The sequence below is a fragment of the Quercus robur genome, chromosome 10 (assembly GCF_932294415.1).
Source record: "Quercus robur chromosome 10, dhQueRobu3.1, whole genome shotgun sequence".
In the NCBI taxonomy this organism is placed as follows: domain Eukaryota; kingdom Viridiplantae; phylum Streptophyta; class Magnoliopsida; order Fagales; family Fagaceae; genus Quercus; species Quercus robur.
Genome location: NC_065543.1, coordinates 43,462,608 through 43,478,883, shown reverse-complemented (window position 1 = coordinate 43,478,883; position 16,276 = coordinate 43,462,608). Strand labels below are relative to the sequence as shown.

The following is a 16,276-nucleotide window of genomic DNA, read 5'->3' as shown; positions in this document are numbered from 1 at the left end:
TTCAGTACATGTCCACACAACGCATTCACAACCCAAATCTTCACACAAAACCAAATTTAAGGTATTACAGAATTATTACGGTGTAGGCATTTAGGGATTTTATGATAAAGAACTTTTGCTAAATGTTGTAACAAATGCACCATCGGAAGCTTTATCCACACTTGATTTGCTTCATCTACCATTCTCCAATTCTACATCAAGCTTGAAACAACGAGCACATCAATAAATGTTAAGAAGGACATCACAATGGTGTCAATTTTTGATATTTTTAAACATTAAGTAATATTTCCTTATTTTATATGGTTTTTACGGTCACATTCAAGTCCAATTAGAATACTATGCGCAATTTAGGAATGTTATACATGCTGGTTGAGTCTTTAATGCCATATAAATATGCAATAAAATAGGGACACAGTAAAATTTGACAATAATTTCACATTCAAAAATTAACATATCACCTCAAACATGAGTCTCATCTAATATGCAATTTGGAATTTCTTTTAATAGCCCACATGTGCAGTGATAGGCTAATTTGAAAATGTTGTGAATTTTTGTTTTATCCTAGAACTCATAAATATGCCTAAATGTAAAATTAAAATATATAATTCTTCTATTGATAAATTTTTTTATTTTTTAGGCTTCAAAAAACTTTTATGAAGTTAGGGGTTCAGTCTAAGTTATAATAAGATGTAGTTTGAATAACCTCATAAAAAAAAGGCCTAATTAGAATAAAATCTAATTTTTTGACATTTTTCTTTTTGTGTCAAATAGAAACACATAGTTATGTCCTCAGTACCACATTGGTGCAATTTGAGTTCTTCCCCTTATTTACTGATCAAAATTCTTGCCCCCCCTCTCCTCCCTATTTTTCTTAAGCTAAATGGAAACAGAACCTGGTTGTAAAACTATTGTCATGAAGAAGTGAATGTTTGAATTCTTAGGATTCATGCTTTCCGTTGTTTGAAAGGCAGAAAACCTTCAACTATAAATTAATAGCCAAAAATTCATTCCTGATTTTGAAGAAATAAAATAAAATAAACTAAGTAACTTCTTTGCAGGAAAAGATGAGAACAAATAATGTCATATGTGGTGTGGAACACAAGGATTTTGATTCCCTTGTGATTATACTTAGGTAAGCAAAATTTGATCCTAATACCTTTTTTCGCTTTTGGGCCAATTCAATTCTCACACACACACAGAAATTGGTGTCTATAAGTCTATAACAGGCCCTAAAAAAAAAGTCTAAAACAGGCATAAATGGCCTAGCTAAACAAATAGACTAACGGGTTTATCTATGTAGTTTAGGTGTCGATGGTGTCAATAACTTGAGGCCTACACTGACTAAATTTTGGGTATGGTTTCCAGTCCTAGGCCGAGCTACCACAACTACTATTCCATTAATGACTGATGGACTTCTCTATCAACAGTAGCACTAGTCCCAACTCTTAGGGTCCTTTGAGCCTTTGACTATCCATCAATTATATTGGATTCCATGCATGTCTCACAGACAAAAGAATAAAAATTTAGGCATATAGTTGTTAATTTTCTCAATTAAATTCAACAATGTAACAATGTGATTACATTGATCAATGAATCACATAGTTAAATTCTATTGATCTTAAAAATGATAACAACATGACACATTTGTTGAAAGCTTTTGTTTTTAGAAGAAACATTTGTTGAAAGCTGCAAGCATATGATCTGGGTTTTTTTTAAGACTTTTCCTAATCATTGAGCCAATTCTTATTTCTTTGGAGTGCCTTGTTAAACTGACAAAAGCACAAAATTTATGCTAGAGCAAATTTCATGCCTATAGATCCATTTAATGCTTCTCCAGTTAGACTAGAGACTGCTTAAAACTGTTTTCCTGCCTCATACTAGGAAGTGTGTGAAGCATTAAACAAACCCCTAGCCTTAGCTTATCAGTTCTTTATCAAAATTACTGTAGATAAAAGGTAAAAATTAAATAAAATAAGTAAAAAATTCACATAAGACCCAAAAAAAACAAGAAAAATAAAAAATAAATTTTTTTAGAAGAAATATAAGCAATAAATTTGCTTATAATCAAGATCCAATAGAATTAGTATCAAGTCAAAGGAGGTCAAAAGAAAGAATGTGCATCCAAATATGTTTTATTGCTGTGGTCCTAGCACCACAATTTTCACCTCCTTAAAATAAATGCTTCTGCAGATAGGACATGATCGGCCTCAGATATGATCAGGACACTTGAAACTGTCAATTGTCAATGAATGAGTGAGTGAGTGAGAAGGGTATCGTTTTTGTGCTTTTTATTTGTTAATTTTAAAAATAAAGTCTTAGTTTACCCAAAAATTTTACACATTTTTCAAGCATGATTTCTTGTGATTTAGCGAGAGATTCAACTTAAAATGATTTTAATTCTCAAAAAAAAAAAAGTTAAAATGATTTTGTTTTAATTACAACAAATTATAGCAACAATAGTGAAAGAAAAATATTGTATCCTTTTTTTTTTGGGCTGCCTTTGGTCAGTAAAAAACACAGCATGGCACATTCACAGTACGCTTCGATGGTGAAACCAAAGTAACACATTTATTTACAACAAGAAGAATCTTTAATTAAACAGGCCCTCAAAGATACCATTCCCTCTTGATGTAAAATTCCTGCTATGTGCTGAAATGCAGGTGATGCTACAACCACTTACGTGAGGTGAAATTATTGGGTACAACCAGACTTCTAAAGCATTAAATGCAACTAATAGTAGAGGATAATGAAATTATTGGATACAGTAATCAACTTTCACTTGATTACTGTTTTCAATTTTATTCACATTGAATTTAACATAAGAAGAAATTTAACAATTTTTGAGTGCTTTACAAGGTTAAATCATCACTGCATAGGAGTGGTTAGGAGAGAAGTTAGAACTTAGAAGACCATTTGATGGAAAGATTATTTTAAATTTGACAAATATTAATAAAAACTGTAGGATGTTATTTACAATTTTGAATAAGATAATGAGATTGATTGCTCAACTTTTAACTTTAAAACATCTTGAGTCTTTTGGGTTAATATTGCAAAATCTGAACTTAATTTGCGTTATAGGTACTGTTTGAACTGGGTTAATATTGCAAAATCTGAACTTAATTTGCGTTATAGGTACTGTTTGAACTTAATTGGGGAATTGAGGAAAGAGAAAGAATTTCGGCAATAGTGTTGCCGAAATTCAACAAAAGTAGGAGAGAGAAAGAGAAAAAGTTGGAGAGAGAAAGAAGAGGAATTTCGGCAATGCTGTTACCGAAATTCCTACCCGGTCCTGTGTAAAAAAGCAATTGCGGTAATGTCATTGTCGAAATAGGGAAAAAAAAAAAAAGAAATTTTTTTTTTTGGTAATTGTGGCAATGGCATTGCCGAAAATGGGGAAAAAATTGAATGGAATTATGGCAATGTCATTGCCGAAAATGAGAGGAAAAAAAAAATGTTGTTGTCGAAATCTGGGAAGAAATTTTAAAAAAAGTGTTACGTTCACAATATTTTTATAATACTTTCACAACAAATCACAGGTGATTAGTTATTATTAGTTCAAATTTGATTTTAACACTGAGATTACTTTTTTAATCTAATAATAACAACCTGCTACTTAAAATTTGTTGTAAAAAATATTGTAAAAATTGTGTGTACCTATCATTTCTTAAAAAAATAAATAAATAAATAATAGAATTGTGGCAATGGGATTGCCGAAATAGGTGTAGAAAATTTTCACCTATTTCAGCAATCCCATTGCCGAAAATGTGAGGAAAAAAAAAAAAAAAAAGAGAAGAATTGTGGCAATGGGATTGCCGAAATTCCCATTGCCGCAATTGCTTTTTTACACAGGACCGGGCAGGAATTTGGGCAGAGGAATTTCGGTAACAGCGTTGCCGAAATTCCTCTTCTTTCTCTCTCCAACTTTTTCTCTTTCTCTCTCCTACTTTTGTTGAATTTCGACAACACTGTTGCCGAAATTCTTTCTCTTTCCTCAATTCCCCAATTAAGTTCAAACAGTACCTATAACGCAAATTAAATTTAGATTTTGCAATATTAACCCAAAAGACTCGATATTTTATGGTGTTAAAGCAAATCAGGAAGAAGAAAAATACCAATTATGAAATATATGAAGCAGAACATAATAACAACAAAGCATGTACTACAGTAAAAAGGGGCTATCTATTTTTGAACCCCAACATTTACATGAAAGTAAAAGTCCTAGACCACTTAAAAAATGCCCTTTGAACAAAAAAGAAAGAAAAGAAAATCTTCCATCATATCTGTCCATCATATTTTCATCTTTTCCTGAACAAAACCCATGTACAAGCAGCTAAGGAGATATCTACTTTTAGTTTTATAGCCTTCCAAAACTTCCTATTCTAAAAATATATTCTTACTTCCAACTGTCCCTAATCATCGCCTCAATCTGCTCTTTGTACAGTGGTCTTGAATAAGAGGATGTACAGCTTTTGATCCATTGAGAAATACATGAACCCACCTACTGAATGAGTAACAAAAGACCCAAAACTTGTCCCCACAATACAGTGCCATGCTGGCCCATACACCCCATCAAATTCCTGCAAAATCACAACCACCCCACAAAAATCTTTTACCACATCAATCGACTCACATAACATCAACAAAAAAATCTCAAGTAGATAATAGATTCATGATCAAAATATGAACTAATTACATTGCAATTAACAACAATTGATTACCTTTTTGAGAGTCAAAGCAAGGGTCTTGGAAGTGAACTTTTCCATACTATCATAAGCCTTTCTAGCACAATCCACAACATGGATCTGCATAAATGGTGGCATATCAGCTGAAACCACTTTCACACCATTGCTTGCAAGGATATCTGCTAAGTCAACCTGTGAGTCAGAGAAAGACCTCCTTCTGCCTCCTCTCACAGCTAATGAAACTGAAACTCTCTTACTTTCACGACAATCTTGAAGATCCTTCATTTCTACATCCTTCAATTTCTCTGACAATCTCTTAACATCAAGCTCTTCACGGGTTTCTTTCTTTTTTTCATTCACTTTCACCTCATGAAACTTTTTCTTATCCAACTCTTTCTTGAGTTTCTCTTTAGAGACCTCCTTTCTTGCTTTGGTGCTGTCTTTTTCAAGCTTTGGAGCAATAGTTGTTCTGGTGAGGTGGTTTGATTTGGTTAAGGAAAACATGGAGGAATCAACAGAAACAGTCAAGGCTTTGGCTTGTAAATGGGTGTCCATAACACATGGGGTTGGATGTGGATTGGTGGGGTTTTGGGGTTTATGTGCTTTTCTGTGATATGGGTTTAATCTAGAGAAGTTGTGGGACATGAAAGAGGAGGGTTTAGAGTGTAAAGGGGGATCTGGGTTTGGTCTTATGTGGTGGTGAGAAGTGGTGGTGGTGGTGGGTTTGGGGTGCTTTTTGATGAGAGTGGGATCCATGGATGGTTTGAGTTTGGGTTCTTCTTCTGGTTTTGCTAAGATGCGCCTTTGGGTGGTGTGGTGAGCCATGTTGGTGGGGAATGGGAAAAATTAGGAATTGGTTCAAGGGAAAATGGAGGGGAATATAAGGTGGTTGGGTATTGGGACTTGGGGGAGGAGAGAGTATATGAGTTTGGGGTACATGGAAAATGGTCAGTGGTGGGGTTCCATTGAGATAGGGACTTGTGTGGTGACGAGTGTGAGATCTATCGCTGTTTTGTTCTAACATGCGCCGGGGGCGGAGGACATGGGAGGTTTGTGCTTGGGTTTGACTGTTGACTTGATTAGTTTTAGGTATTAATTATAAAAATATCCATGTGTTTGTTAAAGATGCATTAACGTCAGCATAATACATACCATCGCATTCAAGAAAGAAAATTAATCTTGATTTTACTTGACTTGAAAGTGAGAGGATCCTATAATTGAAAACTTTCTTTACAAACCTTCTATGGATTATTTAATCACTTCCCTCTGAATGGCCCATAGATTTCATCTCACATGTGTGATTTTTATATGAAAGAATTCAAAAAAGATAATAATTCTTAAACAAGAGTACTTCTTAGATATTATCCAAAAATGATAAATGATGCTTCTTACTCTCATATTCATGATAGAATTTACTTATTGAATTCATTGTGAAGTTCACCGTAAAAGAAGAGAACATCATTTTGTTATATTATGAAAATACCTAAAAAATTTCTCTTAGAACAAAATTGTTACCGGAACTCAAATTACTTCTTGGACTGTGGGAAGTGTAATACTTTAATTGCCTCAAAAAGGTAATTTAATTTATCTGATTACAATTTCTTTGCTCGCTGAGCAGAAGTTACTACAAGTTTGGTGATACAGTTGCGGCGGTTATGTATTATCGAACTTTTTAAATTGTAATGTAGATCATGCATCGAATCATGAAAAATAAGAATTAGGAGAGAGAAATACCATAATGGCATCTACTTTTTGGTAGAAGCTGACTAGGATTACCCAAAATTTGTAATAGATTTCGTCGTGATGGGCAATAAAAATAGGGCAAATGACCATAACCAACGACAGTGTCTTCTACAGAAGCATTGAAGCACATGGCTCTCATTATTTCCTTTCTTATATCTTATTGCTACGTGTCCTTTAATTTCACGCCGATTTTTGCAGGCCATTCCTGCTAATTGATTATTTTTGGAAACATGTATTAAGAGGTACACACAAATGTTAACAAAAAGACATACATCACGAGAAACAAAAACAGTTTTGAATTTTCTAAACAAGAACATGTGGTGTAACCTCCCTGACCTCTACATCCATACAAGTGGACTGGAGAAGATTTCATCAAACTGGTTTAGAGTTGATCTTTTTTTTTTTTTTGAGAAACATGCCAGTAAGGCTTTATTGATGAATATTAATAAAGAAACATGTCGAAGAATAACAGCTAAAACATCAGGTGGAACATCTTCTAACCAGACTTGCCAATCAACTAAGGCTTAGCTGGCTAATACATGTGCAATAACGACATTACTGCTGTGTTTTACATGGTTTAGAGTTCATCTTTCTCATTTGGGATGTTAACCCAAAATTACATCCAAATACACCACATTTAGTGAATAAAAGAAGACTACAAAAGAAAAAAGAAAACAATTCAGCGGAAAAGATATTTCAAGAAATTTTATTTGCTCTTTTTGGGCATAAATTCCAGTAAAATCTATACATTGGTCAGAAGTATAACTCTGAATTCTTGTGCATTTGGGCTAAAGTTTGGCTTTTAGGTAAGAAAATGAAAATCATCATGCATGGGTCCCAAGAGTGCAATAAGTTCCGAAAAAGTATGTCTCCTCCCCCACCCCCACTGACTTTTCAGACTCAAGTCCAACAAAAGCAGGTTTTTATCATTCTTTTAAATAATTTTTTTGAGAAACAGCGAAGTCTATTCCACGCATTTGAATTTGATAAACATGATGTTTGGTTAGAATGCTCAAATGGTTGTCAAAAGATTCTTCCATTGAAGAGTCTCTAGACTATGTAAGGAATTCAATTCGATCTCATGCAACGATGTCTCAACAGCACCATCACAAAGCACATCTATATCTTTCTCTACACAGATTGAACATTAAAGATAGATATATAGATCTCACTTGTAAGTCGTAACTTAGATAACTAGAGTACTATTTTCCAAAGGTAGACAACAGTATAAAATGTGAAGACCATTATAAAAAGAAAACAATACATCAGTCTAATTTTTCAATTCTTGAACATTTTTCTTTTGTACAGCTCAAGCCTGCAAGAAATTTTTTTTAGTTTACAACATCAATACACACAGCGCTGATTCAGAAGAATGATACAACACAAGTTTCTGATTCTCGTTGACCACAAATGCTGAAAGGGTAATAAAACCTGGATTTATATTTTCCTGAACAGAAACTATAATGGCTCTGAGAAATTGAAACAAAGAGGTGCTCGACATTTCAGAACTCAGCATGGTAGCATTGCCCAATCAGAAGATGACGTACCTTGACAGGGACCCCAAAAAAAAAAAAATTTGAGACTGATGTTATGTGAAGGATGTTGACGTCTGACCTTCTAATTCCATGGACTTGGTAGCCGAGCATCTCTAAAAGCAGATGTACCACCAGATGCTGCAGGGGAAGGAGAGGATGGAATGTAATTTGTTCCTGATACAGATAATGTGGGCAGGTTTCCAGAATTCCCCGGATGCCCAGTGGGAGCAAAGCGTGATGGACTGCCGATTGCCACTAAACTCGTACGTGAGGGGTGTGAAACCTTCACATAAACATTACATACTTGCATTAACATGTTGTGCTTCATAATAATAAACCAAAGGGCTCCTAGTAAACTCCTTCTAGTCATCCAATGTGTCAACCATCATATTGAAATGAGTAATGGCTACTTTTTCTTTAGTCAGGAAAGAGTCTAAAATTTTTAAATGAATGAACAAAATGATTATCCACATGGAAGGAGAAAAAAAAGGGAAGAGGGTATGCACTTGGCACAACCATAGTGTGCAAGACACAACTTTTATTATATAGAATATAATATGACTTTTATCTAAGCTGCCTTGGTTAATAATTTAGCCTGTTTTTAAATCTCTTACAAACACACATGTACATGTACTACACCACATGGACTCGTTTAACAGTAGACTGTAGTATAGTGGTACTGGTAGAGTACATGCAACAAAACCTTCACGCCTAGTTTCAAACAATCCTCTCAATAAATATGTTACTATTTAGAGTCAATAACTTCTTTTCATTATATACTATGAATCTTTCAATTAGAGGCTATTATATATATTATGTTTGAATAGTGAGTGCTATACTTCAATCAGGCAAGTGCTTGTGCTTTCTGCCTAAGCTCTAAGAGGCATGTGTGCTTAAGTGTGCTTGACAGCTTTACTAATACTGCTTCACCCTCCTCTCTGTTCTTACTATCGGAAGAATTGCCGCTTGAGCTATGGCTCATTTTCTCTTTTCAATAAATATACTGCTTCACCCTCCTCTTTGTTCTTACAATTGGAAGAAGTGTTGCTTGAGCCATGGTTCATTTTCTCCTTGCAACAAATGACTTCCTATACTGTTATTGTTTCCATTGTTTAAGTCAGACCAGCCAGAACTTGGTCCACAGCTTGTACCTTACAATGGGCTATAACCCGGGTCTTTCGTATGGCAGTAAAAAATTTAAAAGGCTGTGGTGTGCATAAAAAAGAGTGGTTAATTTCAGAGATGAGCTTATTTAACATGAGACCAACTCAGGCTGCCCCATTTGACAGTCCTACTCCTACCTTAAATATTTAAATAAAAAATGTTCATACTCAAGTTGTAAGTTCTCAACAAAAACTCAATGACAAAACAATCACAACAATCAGAGGTAAATAAAATGTGAAAGAAATCAGAGGAAATTAAAGCTGGAGTAAACAGCATGCTTAGATACTTCGCTACATGATACAAGTAATAGTAATTTGTAAACATTACCATGTGTTGATTATAGACAGGCCTTCGAAGAGGAGACTCTGAAGATGGTGACATACTGCTAGTCCGAAGCACATGGCGAGGATTAATGCTATGATTTAAAGGATCGTCAGCTTCTGTCCCTTCCATATCTCCACCAAGATTTGCCTCTGAGCCCATCCTTGGAGCAATATGCCTAGTCAATGACCCCATGTCATTTGCACCATCCCCTTGAAGTGGAACAGATGGACGAATCCCCATTCCTTGCATACTATTTCGCCTCTTCAGTTCTTCCTCTGCATTCAAGATCTGCCAACCACCGCCAATTGATTATATCTACCTATCAAAATCATTGTCAGAGCAAAAAAGGGGAAAAAGAAAAAGAAGAGCAGTAGAACATAGTTCCAACACAACACAAAGCGATGAGTTATGCACTTATGCATGTAACATCTAAACAGATACCCAAACAAGAGGAGTATAAAACCAAAGCTTACCTGCTTTAGCACTAGTACTAGATTATGTTTCTTAGCATTCAAACTTTCTAACTTATCTTCAACCTCCCTTTTCCTTTTCTGTTTTTTGTTTAACACATCCACTTTGTCGCTTACCTACCAAAAAACACAGTTAAATACAGTAAACAAACATTGTAAAGAACAGAGGCCGATAACTTAAAAACTCATACTTTCAGAATCATAACCCATGTTTAGCTAGTACTTTTTTTTGGCTAGGTAAATTCGGGGAGCAGGGCTGGTGGGGTTCAAACCCTAGTGCTGAAACCACTCGGGCTTCCCTCGAACCCCAATGTTTCGCTAGTGATTCACTATTTCTATAACATGTCTAAGATTCTTAATGGTGAATACAAATTACAAACATTCTTGACTCTCAAATAAACTAAGCTTCTTAAGCAAGCAATATCGTATGGAAAATTTGTCATTTTCTCTTCATCTTTCTGTACCAATTCATACATACAAAATAATGTCAATCACTCAATTGTTAAGTGTCGAAATCTAAATAAATGGTTATTCTTTTATTGCAATTTGTAAATGAATTAGTGACTAGGAAGATATAGCTATATCTATCATCTGCAAAAACGCAATCTTCACAGACAATTCAAGATCAATCATAAAAGCCCTTGGTAAAAAAAAAAAAAAAAAAAAAGTGATTACCTCAGAATTAGGGTTCGCGATTGCCAAATCAACCGGTTTTGTTTCGGCAGGCAAAGCTTGTCCGTCAACATCGGCACCAACCGCACCGGAATCGATTTTCTCAGGCTTCAAATCCGGCGCATCAACAACAACCGGTTTCACCGAGCAATCACCACCGTCGGTTCTTCTCTGATCGTTTTCCTCATTCTTCGGCGGGGCTTCTTCGCAATCACTGGCCTTTTCTTCTTCCAACTTAGGCTCAACCAAAACCGGGTTCTCTTTCGGAGCTTCGGCTTGCTGGTTCAGGTCGGGGTTCTGGCTCGAGTTCGGGTCCGGGTCAGGGGTGGTGGAGCGGAGGCGAGAGAGGGCTTTGGAGCGACGGTGAAGGAGAGACTTGAAGTCTTTGAGGGAGAGTTTAGGGGTTGGCATGAGCCATCGGCGAGGCACGTCGGGAACTCTGTGCAGGTTCCCTCTGTATAGCGATATCGCCACCATTTTTTTCCTGATTCTTCTTTCTCTCTCTCTCTTTCTGATCCGAATCTGATTGACCCGTGGATTCTCTGTATCTATTTCTGGTTTGCTCTGTGTTTTATTATCTGAACATTGCAATAGTGTAATGAATGGTTTGCTACAGGTCGTTTATTGGGAATAAGATCAATAACTACATACCCGTTTGGACAAAAGCTTCTTTGCGTCTGCGTCTGTGTTTTTATTTTTTTGTAAGAAGCGCGTTTTTGTGGATCTATGCACGGTTTACGAGACCCATAAACTTTTATTTTCAACAAAATTTTCATTAAAAATAAGTTTTAAGGTACTATTTACATATTTAAAATTTATTTTGTTATGATATTTTCAATTTTCAGTTTTCAACAAAATAAATGATATCCAAACATACCCACGTCATTTAAAAAAAAAAAAACAATAATTCTTATTAGAACAAACATACAAGAAAGTAATATATAGAGTTTTTTAAACAGATTTATAATACATTACATAATAAGAGTTCGTCTAACATTTGTAGTAGTAACTTAGGGTTAACTACATCATATCTTTGAGTGGGTTAGATTGGTATTTTTCTTTATCTTTCTTTGGCCATATTGACCAAAATAGAAACATTAAAACGTATTAGTTATGTGACTCTTAGAAACTCGAGTTCTATGAAGAAAAACCTGAGATTATAATTTTTTTTAAGCTTCTAGTGAGTTCCATAAAGAAAAATCTGAGATAATATTCTTTTAAAAGTTTCCGATGGAAATCAAGTTTCAGAAACTCAAGTTCTTCACATTAGAACTCGAAAAACTTGAGTTCCAAATAAGGCCATATAATTAATTAATTAATATGTTTTGAGTTCCTAAAAAAAAAAAAAAAAAACTAATAGGTTTTGTTTTCGGTTGCATAATGAATATCTTTTTTTTGACCTAGATTAGATTTCCTACGGCCTACGAGTTGTTTAATAAAGAGAAAAAAATAATAATAAATTAGGCTGAGCTTATAAATAGGGCAAAATTTGCAAAATAATAGTAATTATTTGAATTAAATTAGCACAGTTTGAAACCATATGGGATTTTACATGTTCAACGCTTAAAACTCATCCAAATCAGTTGAAGTCAAAATACAATTTTTAAAAAAAAAAAGAAAAAGAAAAAAGAGACCAGATTCTAAAATAACTTCAAAATATTACCAATTTAAGTAATTGTTATTAAAAAAATATTATTTTTACAAATATTTCCTCTCAAACATAAGAATAAAATACTAATACCAAATTCAACCAAAACTTTTTTTAAAATACTCACTTTGCTCCCTCAATACAAACGACACTTAAAACCATTTGAAAGTTCCTTATTCATTGCTTCTCTTTAATAGCTGATCTTGATTGTTACAATGACTGCATTATGGCAAATATTTGCACTAGGGAGTGTCTATGGCAAATATTTGCACTAGGGAGTGTCTAAGTGACAGATAAATAGCAACTCGGGATGGAGAAGGAAGACGCGGAGCAGCGGAATTTTAAAACGATTTTAAGTAACATTTATGCCAAATGGGGCTGAAGAGGATAAAATGAACGTGGACGGTCTCATTCTACTGGATCAAACATGAGCAACAGTACCTTTTTGGTTGAAATTAGTATGGAAAAGGACGGATTCTTTCTGAAGGACGTGCAAGAAGACGGATGGGTACAATCTAGACGGTGACAGAGTCACGTAACATTCACATGATGTAAGACTGTCCTCAAGCTGATGGATGCAATGTGGACAGTGATAGGGTCACGTGACCTCCATGCAGTTTAAGTAATCCTTAAGAAACTTAAAAATGAAATATCTTGCACTTCACGGCTAACCCTAATCAACAAAATCGCTATATGGAAAGGATCTCGTAAAATACGTACTTTTATGAGGATCTTCCCCATAAGGAAATACCCTCTTTGCCAAGAAACGAATGTCAACTCTACACTACTATAAAAACTCCAAAACCCTCACAAATTAAGATACGCATAATTTATCCCAACTTTGACACTCTAGAGTTGTGAAGAGTTCTCTAACTTAACTATTGGAGGGTCTTTGACTGGTACCACACCGGTACTCTCCTAAAGTCTTCTTGTTTTGTGTTGTGCAGGTATTGTCTTGAGCACATGAGGACCGTGTAACTGATTGGTGATTTTCGGCATCATCAAGGATATTTTTGAAAAGTTTTGGTAGTACCTAACATTAGCCCGAACGTAAGGGGTAGGTTTTGTATTTTACCAACAAGTATAAGAGCATTAGCCCTAGAGATATGATAGTACATTTTCTGCAGAAACTTCAAATTAATAAACAGGAAATCTCTAGTCCAATGTAAACTTTCTTATGGAGGGCGAACTTTGAAACAATACAATTTTAATATTATGTCATTAGAGGATGGTCTGCTGGAAAAAAAATAGTGATGCATCTAAGTACATGATAAATAGTCTAAGAACAAACTATTAGAAGTAGAAAACCATAATTTTAACACAATGATAAACTGTTAGCCCTCAACCCATAAATGCTGAAAAGGTTAGAAAACTAATTTAAAAAAAAAGGAAACCAATAAATCCTTATTCGGTAATTCTTAACCTACTGAACACCAAAATGCCATAAAACTTGGGGAAGACTCAGACTCAGTAGTAGAATGGTTCCAGGTTAGGGAAGTCTAACAACATTTCATATTCTTGATATAGCATGGCTTCCACAAAAGCAAAGTCAGAGGACGATGAAGCTTCAAAGTCATTGCTTATGACTGCACATTCTATTGCTTTAGCTCTGGTATTACTTTCTTGAATGGCAGCTTCATTGTCAGTGTCGCTAATTTGCAGTATCCCTTTTTGTTTTTGGCTTGCAAATTCTTTTGATGAATACTCGGCAGTGGTTCCTTGTTCTTGAGGATCAGCTGGTTGAAATGCATCATCAAGAAGAAAGTCGTGCCAGCTGAAGTCTAGGGATGACTTTTCTTGCGCCGCTGTAGTAGAACATGTAGGAGAATATGACACTGAAGATGATGACAACGAGGCCTCAGCAAAGGCTGGTGGTGGGATGGTCTCATTGTTAGAGCAATTTGAGGCCTCTGTGACAAGTTTTATAGCTTGGAGCTCAGCGAGAAGATCCGATGGGTAGTTGTCAGTATGATTGTTATTGAAAAGGGTATCTTGGATTGGTTCTTTTTTTGCAGTCATCAATTGGCTATTGAAGTTTTGGAATCCCTGTGGTGCAGCTGGATATGGTTCTGATTTTAACATAATTGCACTCTTCAAATCTTTATTAAGAGGTCCAACTCTGATGCCAGGTTTTCGGAAGCCACCAATGTTTCCATAATCAGCAAGTATTTGAGAGAAGGGCTTGTGAGTAACAGGATCGATTCCCATTTCAGAAAGCTTCTTTCTCAACTTGGTGTTCCAGTAGTTCTTAACATCATTGTCTGTCCTCCCAGGAAGTTGTTGTGCTATTATGGACCACCTGGACCACAGAAACCATGAGACTATGAGAGAGAGAGAGACATTAGTCACATTACTCTAGCATTAGTAACAAAAAACAGTCTATAGTTGGTAGTTATGTTTGTTATCATCTTCTGAGAAATGACACAACTTTCTCCATAAAAAATACAGAACAGTAATACATAGCCAGATTTTGGATATTCTTTCCGATTTTTGTGGGGGCGGGGGGGTGCTGAAGATTTTGGAGTTGCTTTGAAAATTTTGATTGTTTTCTTCAGAGAGGAGAGAAACCAGAACTGCAAAGCAACCTGAGTCATTCTATTTTGTAAGAAGCTGTTTCTCTAAAATCCAGAAGTGCGCAAAAGTACCAAGATTTTGGTAAGTTAGATATACCCGGAACAAGGATGAGAAAAACTCAAAAAAGGTATTTAGAGAGACTGGTGGAGACAGCATAAATGCAAGAGTGGGAAAGTGGTTTTAGAATATGAAAATTATTTTTGGAAAATTGTAAACTCTGATGCTAATATGAAAAATAAGCTTATATACATGGTAAGTGTTGGAAAACAAATATGAAGTGTAGGAAGCGCAAGGGAATGCATGTGATAAACTCTGCTTTGAGACAGAATATTGTTTCCAGAGTAATTAGAATTAAATGATTTCTGGGAGGAAAATCAACTTAAAATTGAGAGAAAATAGCAAATATGACTTGTATGCATTGCAACTTTCTACATGAGAAAGAGAATGTTGGAAGAGCAACATGGAATATGAAAGGAAAGAAACAGGAAGCTTAAAAAACAAGATCCAAAAAGAGTTTTATTCCCTTTTAATAAGTAATTTAGAATTAAACCAAGTGAAGAGAGAGAGAGAGAGGAACTACTATAGTAAGTTCATAAGAAGCCCACCTGCTACCTATAGCTGCATGAAGCCTAACAATCATCTCCTCTTCTTGAGGTGTGAAGCCGTCATGCTTAAGATCAGGCCTCAGGTAGTTAGTCCACCTTAGCCTGCAGCTCTTCCCACATCTCTTAAGTCCTGCACAACAGCCTCACATACAGTATCAAAATTATCAGTTAAACTAAAATCTGGTTATAATTAGTCCATATTATAAGTCTGATCCAACCCATATAAACTAACCTGCTTTCTTGGGGACAGCTGTCCAGTTGCCTGTGCCATGCTTGGAGACATATGCAAGTATCTTTGCATCTTCCTCTTCAGTCCATAGACCCCTTTTAAGGTTCAGCCTGTCGCAGCAAGGCGGTCTTACCATCTTATCTGTTAATCCAAAAATCACAAAAATGAAAAAAGAAAGTAGGAAACAAAAGGAAAAAGAAAAGAGAGTTGATGATGAGAGAGCTAGATAATGGTGATGCAACTTCAAATAACTTGTTTTGCAAATGCTCTTTGAGAGGAAAGAGAGGATGGAGTAGAGGGGTTTAAAGGTATGACTAGTGTGAAGGCAAGAAAAGCATGTTGGCTTGCTCCCATTTAACTAAATTTGCATGATGTATGCCATCTTCATTCCAACGGTTTGAGATGAAAATAAAGATTACTCTCTCTCTCTAACTCCACCATACTCACATGCTTGGCTTCAAGAGCATTTGAGTCAGGTTCAAAACGGGTGAATTATTTGGTTAAACTTAGATTAAATCTAACTAAATTAGTTAGTTCATTGTGTAAAGGAAATGACTAGATCTGTTTCAGTTTCTAATAATCACAAGTTTGACGAGAGAAACTATTTTAAACAAACGATTCAACTAATTG

General features: G+C 35.3%; 3 protein-coding genes across 4 annotated transcripts; all 3 read right to left on the bottom strand.

Moving 5' to 3' along the window:
• Window positions 1-4,096: 4,096 nt before the first annotated feature.
• LOC126702712 (uncharacterized) lies at window positions 4,097-5,620 on the bottom strand. Its single transcript, XM_050401530.1, has 2 exons — window positions 4,719-5,620; window positions 4,097-4,577 (listed from the first exon to the last, which is right to left on the bottom strand). The coding sequence occupies exons 1-2, from the start codon at window positions 5,505-5,507 to the stop codon at window positions 4,422-4,424; spliced, it is 945 nt and encodes a 314-aa protein (XP_050257487.1). The 5' UTR covers window positions 5,508-5,620; the 3' UTR covers window positions 4,097-4,421.
• Window positions 5,621-7,653: 2,033 nt separating this feature from the next.
• On the bottom strand, window positions 7,654-11,226 carry LOC126701892 (uncharacterized). Of its 2 annotated transcripts, XM_050400317.1 has the most exons (4): window positions 10,594-11,218; window positions 9,922-10,035; window positions 9,452-9,736; window positions 7,654-8,243 (listed from the first exon to the last, which is right to left on the bottom strand). In XM_050400317.1, the coding sequence occupies exons 1-4, from the start codon at window positions 11,065-11,067 to the stop codon at window positions 8,043-8,045; spliced, it is 1,074 nt and encodes a 357-aa protein (XP_050256274.1). In that variant the 5' UTR covers window positions 11,068-11,218; the 3' UTR covers window positions 7,654-8,042. The 2 variants fall into 2 exon arrangements, with proteins under 2 accessions (XP_050256274.1, XP_050256275.1); XM_050400318.1 differs by lacking the exon at window positions 9,922-10,035 and having other exon boundaries at window positions 10,594-11,226.
• Window positions 11,227-13,651: 2,425 nt separating this feature from the next.
• Window positions 13,652-15,883, bottom strand: LOC126702334 (transcription factor MYB35-like). Its single transcript, XM_050401008.1, has 3 exons — window positions 15,650-15,883; window positions 15,418-15,547; window positions 13,652-14,537 (listed from the first exon to the last, which is right to left on the bottom strand). Exons 1-3 carry the CDS (start codon window positions 15,780-15,782, stop codon window positions 13,706-13,708), a joined length of 1,095 nt encoding a protein of 364 aa, XP_050256965.1. The 5' UTR covers window positions 15,783-15,883; the 3' UTR covers window positions 13,652-13,705.
• Between the last annotated feature and the right edge of the window lie 393 nt (window positions 15,884-16,276).